General features: G+C 38.8%; 1 protein-coding gene across 3 annotated transcripts in view; it reads left to right on the top strand.

Annotated features, from left to right (window-relative positions):
• The window catches only part of NRPC2 (nuclear RNA polymerase C2), a 111,768-nt gene extending 95,470 nt beyond the window's left edge, over positions 1-16,298 (top strand). For 2 of the 3 annotated variants that reach the window (XM_088897649.1, XM_010244320.3), the window contains 4 exons: positions 118-202; positions 285-388; positions 7,192-7,320; positions 15,678-16,298. In XM_088897649.1, the coding sequence (XP_088753775.1) occupies positions 118-202; positions 285-388; positions 7,192-7,320; positions 15,678-15,728 (369 nt within the window). In that variant the 3' untranslated portion in view covers positions 15,729-16,298. The remainder of the gene's footprint in view (positions 1-117; positions 203-284; positions 389-7,191; positions 7,321-15,677) is intronic. The other variant, XM_088897650.1, reaches the window with a different exon arrangement.
• Positions 16,299-16,659: the final 361 nt, after the last annotated feature.

The following is a 16,659-nucleotide window of genomic DNA, read 5'->3' as shown; positions in this document are numbered from 1 at the left end:
CCATAATCATTTATTTAAAATATGTTTTACTCACTATTTAACAAATAATGTTTTGTGGAAAATAAGGAACCACATATTTTATCATTTTCCATGTTTGTTTTAACTCCTTGATTTTAGGTTCTAGATAAGATGCATGCTCGAGCTAGAGGACCACGTGTCATGCTAACTAGACAGCCAACTGAAGGGAGAAGCCGTGATGGAGGTTTTACATAGATATTCCTTTCTTTTCTTCTGGCATTCCATTGCAGATGAGTGCTTGTAAATTAATTTTTTGACACTTCCAGGACTACGACTTGGAGAGATGGAACGTGATTGTTTGATTGCTTATGGTGCTAGTATGTTAATATTTGAGCGGTTAATGCTCTCCAGTGATCCTTTTGAGGTTCAGGTATTAAATGCATGTCCATGAAAACCTGTTCTCTGGTAATTTTTCTGCATTAATTGATGAACAACATCATTTTGCATGTTTGCAGGATTATTTGCTTAAAATAATGTGGTTATTTCTATCCAATACCATTCAAAAAGGAAAACTAAGTTTAGTTGTTGTTTTGTTGGGTTACATTTTCCTTGCTTCATTCAATAATAAAAAGTTCTGTTGTTAATTGACTGTTAGTTCTTTTCTTTTACTTAGATTGTGCCACAGAGGTATATTTGTAATTTTGGCCTTCTTTTATTTTGTTTAAGCTGTCCATGCTATAAGTATAAAACAGGAGCATTGCCAGCTCTGATTTCTTTGGCTCTTGAACCCCTCTTCTCTCTTCCTCTCTTCTCTTCTTCTCCTCTCTATTCTCTGCTTTTTCTGGATAGAAAACATGGTATCAGAGGAGATTGTTGAGAGATGGAAGCACTTACATTGCAGTTTCCTGTTCTTTTACCGAGAATTCTGTTTTTTGGACTGTGAATGGAATTAAACCTTGACCGCCCTTCTGTTTCTTGGGTTGTGTGCCTCCTTGCATGTGCTATGAAGGGATTGTGTGATTCTTTCTTGAGTAGGTGGGGGTAGTCCTCTATTGCCGCATGTAGTGTGTGGATTGCACGTGTTTGAAGGTTGAGTTTTTGAACTAGTACAATGGCTATAGTTGGTGTTCCAGTAATTCTCCTTAGTTTTAGTAGTTTGGTTGGTTCCTGTTGTGTGGTGTAATCAATTCCAGCAGCTCTTCTTAGGGTCTTAGTGTTTGTTCTAATTGAAACTGATGAATTTTTTTCTTCTGGTGTTAATCTACCCAAGGAACAACTAGTGTAGGGGCTGATAGCTTGAAATTCCCTAGGCCAATCACCCTTCTAAATGGAATAAAATTACTTGGAGTGGTCTAACGGTATCAAATTCTATGTTATAGCCAGGGGGAAAGCTGGATATATTAATGGGATGGTGAAGGAACACAAGAGTGGAACTGTTGAACATGATAGGTGGGATCAGGAGAATAATATTGATAATGCCCTGGCTTATTGTGGCTATGAAACCTGATGTGAGGAAAAAATTTATGTGGACTAACACTGCTAGTGAGATATGGGAACAGGCAAAATCAACCTGCTCAGAGAAGAGGCATTATGCCAAGATCTATTAGTTACAAGGTTAGTCCTCAACTTGGAAGTAGGGGAATTGTAGTTTATCAGCTTACTATTCAGCCCTCACATTTGTGTGGAAGGAGTTAGATCACTACCATGCCATTGATTGCAAGCCTGACGATGATGTGCAAAGGCCTATAATAAGTTGGTCTCTTAGCAACGGGTCTTCGCCTTTTTGTTGGGACTAAGCCTTGTGTATGAACCTCGTAGGGTCCAAATTTTGGGGAGTAATGAGCTGCCCTCAATCGAGGAGGTGTATGCACTTTCAATCTTGGAAGAGTAGGCATAATATGATGGTTGTAGCTGAGGGAAACCAAAATGGGTAATCAAGAATCAAGAACAAAATAAGTTCTAGGGACAAAGGAAATACAATGCAGCTAATGTGGCAGCTTAAGATACTCAAAGGCTACTGGAATTACTCAAGAACGCCATGATGGTTTTGACCCCAAGGAGGATATCATTGACTCCTATTGTAACCACTTGGAATCATATGGTAGGGCTTTACAACAAATGGACAGTGTGAACAGCACTATGTTTCTCTACTACGACAAGGCAGCTATAAATATTGTAGCTAATCCTGCCCTCCTTGATAGGACGAAGCATGTTGAAGTGGACAAGCATTTTATAAGGAAGAAACTGGATAAAGGTGAAGTTTGCAGTCCTTACGTCAACTCAAAGGATCAACTTGTAGATGTTCTTATCAAGAGGCTTCAGTGTTTGCGGCACAATGAGCTTTGTCACAAGTTGGGCACGATAAACATGCACAGCCTAACTTGAGGGGGAATGTTTTTTAATTGATTGTTGGCTCTTTTATTTACTTACATTGTGCTACAGGGGCATATTTGTAATATTTGCCTTCTTTTGTTTTTTAAAATTGTCCATACTAAAATAATAAAACAGGGGTGCCACCAGCCATGATAGAAGGCTGATGTTGATCACCTATAGCCTGTACTCAGGTTCAGCTTCTGCAAGAAAACATAGAAAGAAAGGGAAAGGCAGAAGAAAGAAGAGAGGAAGAGAAGAGAAGAGGAAAGAAGAAGAATGAAAAGAAGGGAGCAGTTCTAATCTATTCTGCTGCCCAGATTTGATATTTATTGGTTTCTATCATAAAATAAATTACAAAGACTACTATACCCCTGCTGACTAAGATACTACTTAACAAAATATAATAGTAACTAATGTAGGCCCAACTAACAGGCACATGACAAGGCCCAAACAGATAAATTAAAGAAATAACTATTATTGTTTCTCTACACTTCCTCAAGTTGGGAATAGATATTGGTCATTCCCAACTTGCATAAATTTGTCTCTAACTTGACCCTTGTAACTGCTTTGGTGAAGACATCAGCAAGCTGCATATCAGAGGCAACATACGGAAGGCAAACTTCTTGGGAGGCAACTCTTTCTCTAACAAAATGTCGATGCACCTCAATATGTTTGGTTCTATCATGCTATATGGGACTATGAGCAATATTAATAGCGGTTTGGTTATCGCAATACAGCATTAGTGGCCTTTCATATTCAACCTCTAACTCCTCAAGTAGTGATCTATAACACTTCAGTCACCCCATTAGCCATAGATCGATACTCTGCTTCAGCACTAGAGTGGGCAACAACATTTTGTTTTTTTTTTTACCTCCAACAAGAGCACAATACCTTGAGGTAGATCTCCTATCATCCACACAACCCGCCCAATCTGCATTAGTGTACACTTCTATCTTCATATGACCATTATTCTTGAAGAGTATACCTTTGCTTGGATACCTCTTTAAGTAAAAAGCAAGGTTTAAAATTTCGATATGATATGCCCGATACGGGGCGTATCATATCGTATCTTTGAAAAACAGATACAAGATACGCATGGAAATCGGACGTCTCGTCTTTTTTTCATGCGTATTGGACCCATATTGGACCGTATTGGGGCGTATCGGGGGTGTATCGGTAGCGTATCAACGAAAAAGATATGGCCAAAAACTGGAAAAAAAAATAAAGGGGAAAAGCAAGCTTCTTTTCCTTGAAATAAGCCTTCTTTCACCCCCAAGTGACTCTAAAACTCCAAACCTCATTCCTAGAGTGCTAGATTCGCAAAAAAATGTAAGAAACAAGTGTGAATCGTTTTTTTTATTTTTTGAAAAATTTTCAAATTTTGAAAAATATGGAAAAATAAGTAAATTTGTTCAATTTTTATAATATCTTGTGATTCCTTTTTTTCTTGAATGTTTAATTTTATGCTGATCTACATTTCTTACATTCAAAAGCATAATTTTTTTGTTTTATTAATAAATTTATGGAAATTTCATGAAGATGTAATTTTGAAAATTTCTATCATATACATAGAGCAATTGAAATTTTTTTGAAAATTTCTTCTTGGGAGGCAATTTTTTATGGATTTATGTACATAGAGCAATTGAAAATGTAAAGTACATAGAGGTTTGCCTTCTTGTCGATGCACCTCAATAAAATTTCTTCTATCATATACATAGAGCAATTGAAATGTAAAATACAATTTGTTAAATGTATTTCTTCTTGTCGATGCACCTCTATGTGTTTTGAAAATTTCTTCTTGGGAGGCAATTTTTTCAATTAATAAAAATTTTGAAAATGTAATTTTTCTCTTCCTATAAAGACTAAATATGTTTTAGATCTATGGATTTATCTATCATATTCATAGAGCAATTGAAATTTCTTATTTAGTATTTTTTTATTTTTTATATTTTTAGAATTAAAAAAATCAGTAATAATTAATTATATTTTATCATTTGATCAGAACAATTGAATATATTATAATTCTATGGATGATCTTTCATATCCACAAACTAATTGAAATTTCTTATTTAATAATTATTTTTTTATTTTTTATTTTTAGAAATAAAAAATAACTAATTAATTAATTACATTTTATCATTTGATCACAATGATTGAATATATTATAATTCTATGGATGAGATCTATCATATCCACAAAACAATTGAAATTTCTTCTTTAATAACTATTTTTTTAATATATTATATAATGTTTATTTATTTTTTATAATTTTTGAAAATAAATATTGATTATATTTTCACTTAGAAGTTGTGCCAATGCATGTTTTTTGGTTGGATAGGAGAGTTGAGTTTTTCCCATCCCATAAAACATTAACACTTAAGAATTATAATTTATAAATTATAGTTAAGCATAGGTTTTTTAATGAAATTATAATTACCTACAATATATTTCTTCATAAAACCATTAAAGTATATTAATTTAATGTATATACACCTCATTGAGGTCTTATATTTAGTATTATTGATGTATTTTTATGATTTATTAAAGTATTTATAGTGTTTCCAAGCATATCTTAGTTTTTCTCCGATACGCATGCATATCCAAGGTGTATCCCGATACGTCTCTTAAAATTGCCTTTCCGATACACTTGGCGTTTTCGATACTTTGAACCTTGGTAAAAAGTATCTGTTCAACTACAAGAAGATGGGATGTTCTGGGAGACTGCATATACTGATTGACTACACTGATAGCATAAGAAATAACTAGTCGTGTTAGGCAAAGTTGGAGAAGCTTTCCAACCAGTCGTTTATACATGACTTTATCTTCAAGTGGCTCACCTCCTTTATGCATTTATCTTGTGCTCAGCTTAATTGGTGTGTTTGATGGTTTAACTCCCAATTTTCTAGTCTCTTCTAGGAGATCAAGGGTATATTTCCTCTGTGAAATGAAGATGCATGCCATGCTTAGATCTAGCCACTTCAATTCCCAGAAAATATCGCAAATCACCCAGATCTTTCACTTCAAACTCCTTACTAAGTAACTTTTTTAGGGAATCAATCTCATCATTGCCAGTGCTTGTTACCACAATATCAACATATACAACCAAGAGAGTTAGGGCTGAACATGTTTTCTTAAAAAATAGGGTGTGATCTGATTGAGCTTGTATATAGCCAAATTTTTCCAAGGCATGTCTAAACCTGTCAAACCATGCCCTTGGGGACTGTTCAAACCATACAAAGCCTTCTTAAGTTAGAAAACTTTCTTTCCATTATCTTCATCATAGAAACCAGGGGGCAACTGCATATATACTTCTTCCTTGAGATCACCATTCAAAAAGGCATTCTTAACATCTATCTAGAACAGCAGCGATGAAAAGTTTGCAGCAAGTGACAACAACACTCTGATTGTCTTCATTTTGGCAATTGGTGCAAAGGTTTCTACATAATCAATACCATAAGTCTGTGTGTATCCCTTAGCAACCAGTCGGGTTTTGTATCTTTCAATTGAGCTATCTACATTGTACTTCACAATAAATATCCATCTGCACCCAACCAGTTTCTTCCCTCTTGGTTGATCTACTAGCTCCCAAGTATCATTTTTGATAAGTGCATCCATCTCTACCTTCATTGCCTCTCTCCACTCAAGTACCACCAGGGCTTCATGCACTATTCTAGGAATGGGTACAGCAGCAATGGACACCAAAAAGGACTTGTATGATGGTGAGAGGTGGTCATAAGAAAGAAACTGAGAGATGCAATGGGTAGTTGGTGAGGTGCAACGATGTTTCCCTTTGCGTATTGCAATAGGAAGGTCAAGATCATCTGTGAGTGGTTGAGGTTCAATGGTGGGTACAGAGGGTGTAATACCTGAATCTGGAGCCTCAGAAGTGACTAGATGTGGCCTGGACTGCTCATCATTGGAACCAACTTGCTTCCACAATTGTCTGTGAAACACCCTCAACTCCTTGCACTTCTGACAGCTCCCCTCACTACTCTCCCCCTCAGTGATAGGTTCAGTTTCTACAAGAAAGCACAGAAAGAAAGGAAAGACAAAAGAGAGGAGAGGAAGAGAAGAAGAGAGAAGAAGAATGAAAAGAAGGGAGCAGTTCTAATCTATTCTGCCGCACAGATTTGATATTTATAGGTTTCTATCATAAAATAAATTACAAAGACTACTATACCCCTACTTAACAGAATATAGCAGTAACTAATGTAGGCCCAACTAACATGCCCATGACAAGGCCCAAACAGATAAAATAAAGAAATAATTACTAAACTGTTTCTCTACAACTTTGGCTCGCAAACCCCCTCTTCTCTCTTCCTCTTTTCTGCTCTCCTCTCTGTTCTCTGTTGTTTCTGAATAGAAAACAAGTTCCATTAATGATCAAGGGGAGAATAGACAAAAGACAAAGGCACTAAGGAGAGGTAAAGGGAACAAAAGTATCAGTCAAGCCTTAGACAGCCACTCCATGGTAACCAGGTCATAGTGCACCACCTGCAACAAGTATCATGATAAAAGGAAATCCCCACAACTATGGGGGGATGCCACTAAAAAATACAAGGAGATCCTTCTACAAAACCACAACTCTGAGAACAAACTGACCCCAAAACCAATGAACCTCTACTGAGAATAATGACACGAACATGGACAACTAAAAGGGAAAATTGGAAAGATAATATCACGATACATACCCCTCTCATTAACCATCAAAGAGAGGTGATAGAAAACTACCCCATGCCTCTTTTGCAATAACTTCTTTATTCTCTAGAAACTACAAGTTTGTTATATGGTTATCTTACTGAACCTTCCTTTTTGTCATTTTTTTTGGGGGTGGGGGGTGGGGGGGGGATTGGGGGACAGGTCTGCAGGGTTTGTGGTTTGTTAGGATATTACAACCATAAGCTGAAAACAGGTATCTGTTCCACATGCAAAAGTGGAGATCATATATCTAAAATGAAGTTGCCATATGCATGCAAGCTCTTATTTCAGGTAATTTTCAATTCATTAATTCACTCTGCCTAAATGTATATTTGCATATATGTACATTGTTTTCATACTCCCCTTCTATGAGCAAGGACAGTCAACAGGGTTAGATGGATGGTTTGGCATTTTTATGTGTACCATCCCTTGGAAGGAAACCCTTTTCATTGCAGACTTCAAAGCCCATGCATGTAGTAGAGGAACTAGATTTGTGTGAGTGAGGTTATTACATACACATTTCATGTATTCATGCATGACAGTATAAAGGAATAGGCAACATTCACATTCTGATAATTCCCTGTTATGTTAACTACTTGTCTTATATGAATATAATAGAGAAAGGTCTTGTTAGAGGCACAGTTTTCTTACTTGCTTTTTGAGAAAGTTGAATTAATATCATTGTTCAATTTTTTGATACATTATTGTCGTTGTTGTATTAATGCTTACCTGTCATCATGTAAATGTTTCTGAGTGCAAACCATATCCAAGAAATCTTTTTTTTTTTTACAAATATAATGATTGGGATAAAAACTTCCTAGATACAATTTTCTTTCTTGTTTCTTTTCTGTAGATTTTCAAGACTGCTATTCAGTCTTGATCACTAAGAGATTTTAGGTTCGATGAGAAGGGAAAGTGAAGATGTAGAAGAAAGAGTGATGGAAGAGCAATAGAACACAGATTTTGAGGAGAAGAACAGAATGTCAATATTCTGCTGCCGCCACTTTAAGTTAATATATATAGGTTATGCTAGTTACATGAAAGGACATATCTGCCCTTGGTGTTTACATCATAACTGCTAACAACAAAATAACCACAGCTGTGACTAGATACATTCTACCCTACGGACAGGGTGGTACCACAGCTGTGGGGCCCACATCAATGTTCTCTACACTCCCCCTCAAGTTGGGAGTATATGTTCATCATTCCCAACTTGGATAGATTCGCCTCTAGTTTCTTTCTTGATACAGCTTTAGTAAGAATGTCGGCTAGTTGCATACTGGATGTGATGTAAGGGAGGCATCATTCTTGAGATGAGACCCTTTCTCGCACAAAATGGCGGTCAACTTCAATGTGTTTGGTTCTGTCATGCTGTACTGGATTATGTGCTATATTAATGGCGGCTTGATTATCACAGTACAGCATCAGGGGCTTCTCATACTCAATACCCAACTCCTCAAGTAGAGATCTTAGCCATAGGATTTCAGCCACTCCATTGGCCATGGACCTGTATTCTGCTTCAGCACTTGACCGGGAGACCACACTTTGTTTCTTACTTCTTCAGGAGACAAGGTTTCCTCCCACAAGGGCACAATATCCCGAGGTAGACCTTCTGTCATCAACACTCCCAGCCCAATCTGCATCAGTATAAACCTCCACCTTCATGTGATTGTTGTTCTTGAAAAGTATACCCCTACCTGGGCATCTCTTCAAGTAGGCTAAGATTCTTTCTGCCGCAAGAAGATGTGTGATTCTAGGAGAATGCATGTACTGGCTGACAACACTAACAGCATAAGTAATATCTGGCCGAGTGAGGCAGAGATATAGGAGCTTTCCTACCAGTTGCTGGAACATAACTTTGTCTTCAAGAAGCTCCCCACTCTCGGCACTAATCCTGTGATTCTGTTCAATTGGTGTATCTGCAGGCTTGACACCTAACTTTCCAGTTTCTGCCAACAGGTCTAGGACATATTTCCTCTGAGATATAAAGATCCCCTGTTTGGATCTAGCAACCTCAATACCCAAAAAATACCGGAGTACACCAAGGTCCTTCACCTCAAATTCTTGGTGAAGCAGCTGTTTAAGAGACTCAATCTCATGGCTATCATTCCTTGTGACCACAATATCAACATATACTTCCAACAGTGTCAAAGAGGACTCCACCCTCTTGATGAATAGGGTATGATCTGACTGGGCCTGTACATATCCAAACTTCACAAGTGCTAGTCTGAATCTATCGAACCAAGCCCTAGGTGACTGTTTCAAACCATACAAAGCCTTGTTGAGCCGGCAGACCTTCTTACCTACTTCTGCATCATAGAAGCCAGGAGGCAAACGCATGTAAACTTCTTCTTGCAGATCTCCATTCAGAAAGGCATTTTTCACGTCCATTTGGTATAAAGGCCAAGTGTGACTTGCTGCAAGGGACAAGAGAACTCGAATAGTAGTCATCTTGGCTACCGGTGCAAATGTCTCCAAGTAATCTATGCCATAAGTCTGTGTAAACCCTCTTGCAACTAACCGAGCTTTATACCTCTCAATAGATCCATCTGCATTATGCTTCACCGTAAATACCCATCTGCACCCAACTGGTTTCTTTCCTTTTGGCAAATCAACTACCTCCTAGGTGTTGTTCTTCAACAGAGCATCCATCTCAACTTGCATTGCATCTTACCATTCAGGGACGGATAGGGCTTCTTGCACTGTTCTTGGAATAGGGACATTGGAAATGGAGCTAAGGTAGGACCTATAGGTAGGAGATAGGCGATCATAGGATAAAAAATGGGAAATACAGTGGGCTGTGGATGTGGTGCAATGTCGTTTCCCTTTACGGACTGCAATTGGAAGGTCAAGATCATCTGTAGGGGAAGTCTCTGTGGGCTCTGGGACTGAAGTATCTGGACCTGGAGCTGCAGATGAGATTGGAGCTGGTCTGGACTGCTGATGATCAGGATCAACCTGCTTGCACCGCCTGTGATAAACCCTCAACTCTTGATCTCTCTGACCACCCTCACCATTGCAGCTTTCCCTCAACTCCTGATCCCTCTAACCACCCTCACCATTGCAGTTCTCATCACCCAATGGAATAGGTAAAGGAACTGCCCCACTCTCACTGCTCTCCCCCTGAAGACAAGAACTCAAACCCCCACTCTCACTACTCCCCCCCTGAGGGCCAACCCGAGGATAATAGGGTGTCCCCTCAAAGAAAGTGACATCCATGGAGACGGGATCCTAACAGCAATAACCCTTTTGAGTTTGTGCATAACCAAGGAAGATGCATTTGGAGGCTTTGGGTTCGAACTTGGAGGGATGGGATCCGAGAAGCTGAACAAAGGAAGTGCAACCGAATGTCTTAAGGGGAATAGAAAACAAGTCCTCACGTGGGTGTAGAAGCGAAAAAGGAGATCGCATATCAAGGACCCTAGAAGGGACCCGATTAATAAGGTATACCGCCGTGAGGATAGCGTCCCCCCAGAAGCGAATAGGGACATTGGAAGTAAACATGAGGCTTCTAGCCACTTCCAATATTCTTCCTCTCGGCAACTCCATTCTGCTGAGGTGTATGAGGGCAAGAGCTCTGGTGGATAACCCCATGATGAAGATAAGATGTCAATGATTTAGCAAAGTATTCCTTTGCATTATCAGATCAGAGAACTTTGATCTTGGCATCAAACTGGGTTAGGATCATTTGGTGAAAATTTTGGGTCAGGGAAGGTACCTCATCTCGTGAACGCATGAGATAAACCCAAGAAAAGCGGGTATGATCATCAACAAATAACAAAAAATATCTGTACCCACCCATGGAAGGGATATGATAAGGCCCCCAAACGTCAGTATGCACAATATCAAAAGAATTATCACTCCTTTTATTACTCAATAAATAAGGCTTTCTACAATGCTTAGCAAACTCACAACTTTCACACTGTAGCTGAGATAACTCAATAGACTCAAATAAAGTAGGAAACAAACTCTATAAAGATCGAAAAGACAAATGACCTAATCGGTTATGCCAAAGCATAACCGGACTCACACTCTTAGAAACAAAAGACAACTTCCCTACTGACTCTCCCTGACTGAACCGCTCCCCGAGCAGATAGATCCCATTCGTTTCACGGCCAGTCCCAATCACCTTCTGCGTCTCCAAGTCCTGAAAAACACATCGGTCAGGGAAGAAGGTTACTGAGCAGTTCATATGCTTGGTAATACTATTGACTGAAAGAAGGTTAGTATCAAACTTAGGCACATGCAAAACGGATGATAGGGAGATAGTATCTGAAAGCTTGATGTCACCCTTCCCAGAAATAGGAACCAAGGAGCCATTAGCAATAGATACCTTATCCCTACCAGAAGACAAATGGTAAGTAGTAAACAGTGAAGGCAAGCTAGTCATGTGATCAGATGCGCCTGAGTCTATTACCCAACAAGGTTCAGTAGTACCTGGAGCTGAGGCATGATAGGCTAAAGCTCGAGTACCTGAATGGGCGAAGGCAGATGTGACAGGGGCTGATGGAGGCTGCGGTGGCTGAGCTGAATTTCCAACCTCCTTTTCTAGCTGTATTAGGGCAGCCCGAACTGCAGCTAAGGTCTCCAAAGATGTTCCTTTTGTGCCAGATGAGGATGCTGAATCAGTTTTCATGGCTACATGAGCAGTGCCCTTCTTGTTTCTTAACTTCGCAGGAACCAAGTGGGGATGCAGTTTCCAACATGTCTCTTTTGTATGTTTGGGTTTCTTACAATGTTCACATAGTACATCCTTCTTGTCTTCCTTCCTCCTGTCCTTCTCTGAATCACCCCCTGATTTGGGTGTAGCCGCTACAAAGGCTGATATGGGTTGCATCATAACCTTCCTTCTGGTTTCTTCACTATGTACAAATGAGTAAGCCTGAGAGAGAGTCACATTGTCTCTAGTCAAAATCTGCTGCCTCACAATATCATATTCTGAGTTCAGTCCCGCCAGGAACTCAAACACTCTGTTTGTCTCGATGTGCTTTCTATGGGTCTGAGCATCTTTGGGACTCTCCCACTCAAGAGTCATGCCACAGGGACTTCAAGGTAGAGAAGTAGACCAATACCGGTTTCTCTCCTTGTTTAAGGGTGTTCACTTCACATTTCAATTCATATGCTCTGGCAACATTAAGGGGTTGGGAGTAAGTTTCTTTCATAACATCCCATATCTCCTTAGCTGTTTTTGCCCACAAATAATTCCGGCTAATATGAGGCTGCATAGAATTACACAGCCATGTCATAACCAAGTAGTTTTCTTGCATCCACTTGGTATATGTCGGGTCTCCCTTGGAAGGTTCTTTCATATCTCCCAGGAGGTACCCTAATTTACCTCTTCCACCAATAGCCATCATGGCTGATTGGGCCCATTCCAAATAGTTTGATCCATCAAACTTTACGGTCGTAATCTGACCACCCATCTCAGAAATACCACCATAACTGATGTTCCCAAGACTGCCTTCTGCCTGAATTTTAGACTCCATTTCTGTCAATTCTCAAAACAGTACTTGAATCACCAATCACAATCAAAACAGTATAGGCTTGATCTGTATTCTCTGTGTATGTGCACAAAACCAAAGTAATTCTGATCTGAAACCAACTAGCCAACACAGCAGTAGCTGTCCGTAGATCTCTAACCCCCTTAGAACTCTGAGAACAGCTTTAAAACAAAACTGATATGCTAGGGAAAGTTAGGGTTTTAATCAGTCCTGAAAGGAAGCAATTCAGTCGCACAGTCCAAACTATATAGATGAGCTTGCAGTAGGGTTAATAAGAAACCCTAGAATCTGATCGGATCTACCAATCAACTTAAGAGTAGCTCTAGGTAGATCACAGAGTTCAGTCAACCACTGGGGCTTGCCGCAGATCACTTTCAAACCCTAGAGTAGAGAGAAACACAGTTCGGTCCAGGGTTTGATGTAAAACCCTAGGAAATCGAAGAGAGAAAGAGCTAGAATGGTTCGGCCTTCCCCTCCAGATAGGTCCAACCTATCTTCTCTGAAAGAACTTCTATTAAAAAGTAACAACTTACAAGGAAAAAATAGTTCGCTGCCTTCTAGGGTTACCTGAACCCTAGTCTTCTCTGATCCTTCCTGACCACCAACACTCTGCAACCCTAGCAAGTTTCCAACAGCTGCTAGTACCTCTGGCGATCTCCAAGAATCAGTCTGCGAACTCCTCCTTTTCAGCTTTCAGTCCTAGGAGATTCTCATGTGGTCGGCTGGTATTAGACTCACATGAAAAACCCTAACTTGGCTCTGATACCATGTAGATTTTCAAAACTGCTATTCAGTCTTGATCACTAAGAGATTTTAGGTTCGATGAGAAGAGAAAGTGAAGAAGATGTAGAAGAAAGAGTGATGGAAGAGCAATAGAACACAGATTTTGAGGAGAAGAACAGAATGTCAATATTCTGCCGCCGCCACTTTAAGTTAATATATATAGGTTATGCTAGTTACATGAAAGGACATATCTGCCCTTGGTGTTTACATCATAACTGCTAACAAATAACAACCAATATAAAACTGAAACTAGAAATAACAGAACAACAAAATAACCACAGCTGTTACTAGATACATTCTACCCTACGGACAGAGTGGTACCACAGCTGTGGGGCCCACATCAATGTTCTCTACATTTTCTTCATAGTAAACCATAGTCAGCCAGATTAAACAATCTGACTATCAACGGCAACACTCTTCTGGATATTGCATTTAGAAGGGAACCATAGTTTTGGATTAAACAATCAAAGTTTTTCTCTTTTTTCCTTCAGTCTTGACATATGCATTTGTAGGGTGCCAATTGCTATATTCATCTAAGTTGAACAAGGCTGTGGATGGCTTGTTCCCTATATATTTTTGTAAAGGTAACCCACCATAATCAGCCAAATAAAGGCACTCGATTGTAGATGGTTTCTTTCCCTCTAGATCCACAATTTCTTCTTTCACAGATGAAATTTAGAAACTAAGTGAAAGAGAGAAGAAGAATACAATAACAAGATTGCAAGATTGTAATATAAGGGAGAAGACATATTCAAAGAGGATATTTGCATAGAAACTTTTTACTTGCCTACCTGTAGGTATCATAAAATGTTAGTTTTTTTTTCTATTCTCTTGTTAGAGAATCCCAAGATAGGTATCCTGCCCTCCCATTTAATAAGAGAAAGAGGCAGGCACAGTCTCAATCCACGTAATGGTCTTAAACAGGCCTTAGGTAATTGGATTGCATGGGCTAATAATTAAACCTATTACTTATCCATCCAGGTGTATCCTATTATAAATTTTCACTTTCGCCATATTTTGTGATTTAAACAGTGAAAAAGACTCTCAAGGCAAGGGTGCCTCTAGGCTTTCCCTCATTGTCCCTCATTGTCCCCAAGGTTTTAAAAACTGACCTGGAAACGGAACTGCTTTGGCCACCGGTTTCTGGGTCAGTGGTTCGATGATGCTGGTCAAACAGTTCAAATGGTTGAGTCATTTCTAACATGTATTTAAGATATTAGCCTTTAGATTAGAGAAGAGATAGTGACTGAGTGAGACCAACCAACCCTCAAGCGTTCTCTTGTTTCTTTTTCTTTTTTTTGTTATTTTAGTTTTTAAAAAATTATCTCAATTTTTTACTATTAAATTATGAAACGTTACCTGGTTTTAAAAAATTATCAGCAGTTTGCTGACCAAGTTTGTAGTCTTTTTGGGAAAATCCGTGTTAGGTGGAAAACGGAACCAGATAGGCAACCAGTTTCCAGGTTGAGCAGTTTGACTACTCAGGTCAACGATGGTTTTAAAACTATGGTTATTCCCTTGATGAGTACCAAGGCAGGAGTGGCTCTAGGCATTTCTTCATTCTGCCTTTGATGGTTCTCATTAAAACAGTGCATCCAGGCAATCTTCACAAGAGATTGTGGCAATTGTTATTCTGTGTGTTCAGTATCTGTTCCATCCTTGATTGTTGTCACAGCAGTGGTGCCTTCAGAGGTCACTTGCGTGTTCTCCTGGATACAGTTTTAAGCTTGTGAGTATCTTCAAACCATCATGAGTATCTGGACCCTTAAGTATATCTAAGCAAAATAGAGTCATTTCTGTTCTTTTCCCAAACACGTGGTTCAGGTATGAAGAGTCTAACTTATCTAAATTCCTGGGAGTTTTTCATTTATGCTTCTAATGAAGGAAAATGTAGCTACTTCATAGGGAATATCATGTCTGCTCTGCAATATTTTTCCTTGTTTGTCTTTCATGCATTTTAGATGTTTTAATGCAAATGACTTAAATTCCCCACAGATTTATTTCTTTCCTTCGCAATTTATCTTACCAAGTAGTGTGATCATCATCATTTGAGTATTTTTTTTCTCAAGCCTACAATTATTTTAGGTCCACTGCATACCTAGGACTGAGTTGAATTTTTGGTCCTGATTCAATGTTTTTCTCCTTTTCTTTGGGGAATGGATTTTTTTTTCTTTTTTTGTTATACTTGAGTGAACATTACATGATTAGTTAAGTAGACTAATCTTGCTGAAGTAGAAATAGAGGTGATAGCCCTTCAATCTCACTCCTTGAGAAAGCTGAATGAATCATTTTGCCCTTGACCTTTGCTAAGAGGTGTTTGTATACCACTCACTACTGAAAGCACGTAATTTTTCATATTTTCAGGAACTCCAATCCATGAATGTGGTCCCTCGTTTAAAACTAACTGAGGCATGATTAGCATGGATGCTGCTCTCCAGTATATCAAGTGCGGTAAATGGGGTGTCTGGATCAGGTGAAAGATGTTCTGCAGGATACCAGATCAAGGTGTGCAACACGAGGACCTCATCCTCAGATCTAAAGAGAATCTATTTGGACATTTTCTCGCTATAAAGAGTGGAATCCAACGTTCATGGAAGTCTGTTATAATTCCCAAGGTGCAAAAATTATTAAGAAGAGTTGTTTCTACTTTGAAGCCCTTCTGCTGCATTACAATGTCCAAGAACAGGTCATGTGTACAGGTTTCCTTAGTTCAGTTCTTTCTTATATTTAATATTATTAGAACAAAATAATAGATCCTTTCCCCCTATTTGTTTTTATCTCTTGCCCATTTTGGTTTCTTTATTTCTCTCTTTTCCTTCTTTCTTTATTTATTTCTTTGGTGGGGGGATGCAATGTGAAGGGTTGTAATGCGTAACAACTCTGGGCATTTTTTCTTTGTTCTCCATTTGAAACAATTAAGTGAAAGCTCTGAACATTTTTCAATTCTTTTCCGTTCTCCATTTGAAACATTGTTCTGCGTCCCAATTCCTCCATTGTTATGGGAGTTGTCATAGCATCGTTTTAGTTCCAAGCTTATTATGTAGTAAGTGCTTTAGTCATTTGCTGTTAAACTAATCATCAAACGCTTGGTGCCACAGTGCCACCCATACCAGATTAAAACATGCATCTGTTAATATGAGGGCATCCTATTTCAAAATGGAACCAACCAGAAGCGAGACCCGAGCCTTTTTACGGTAAATACACAATTAGCTAATATTGTTAGCTTTGTTTCCAGGGCTTTTACAACTTGACCTCCTACTCATGGAACCAGGATACTCAATTTTATGATGATAGTGAACAAATGTCTATATAAAGAATTTGCATGATTAGATAAATTTTTATCTGA

This window comes from Nelumbo nucifera, chromosome 2, assembly GCF_055504915.1.
Source record: "Nelumbo nucifera cultivar China Antique chromosome 2, China Antique-T2T, whole genome shotgun sequence".
Lineage (NCBI taxonomy): Eukaryota > Viridiplantae > Streptophyta > Magnoliopsida > Proteales > Nelumbonaceae > Nelumbo > Nelumbo nucifera.
Note: the sequence above shows the minus strand (reverse complement) of the source record. Positions and strands in the feature narration are given on the sequence as shown.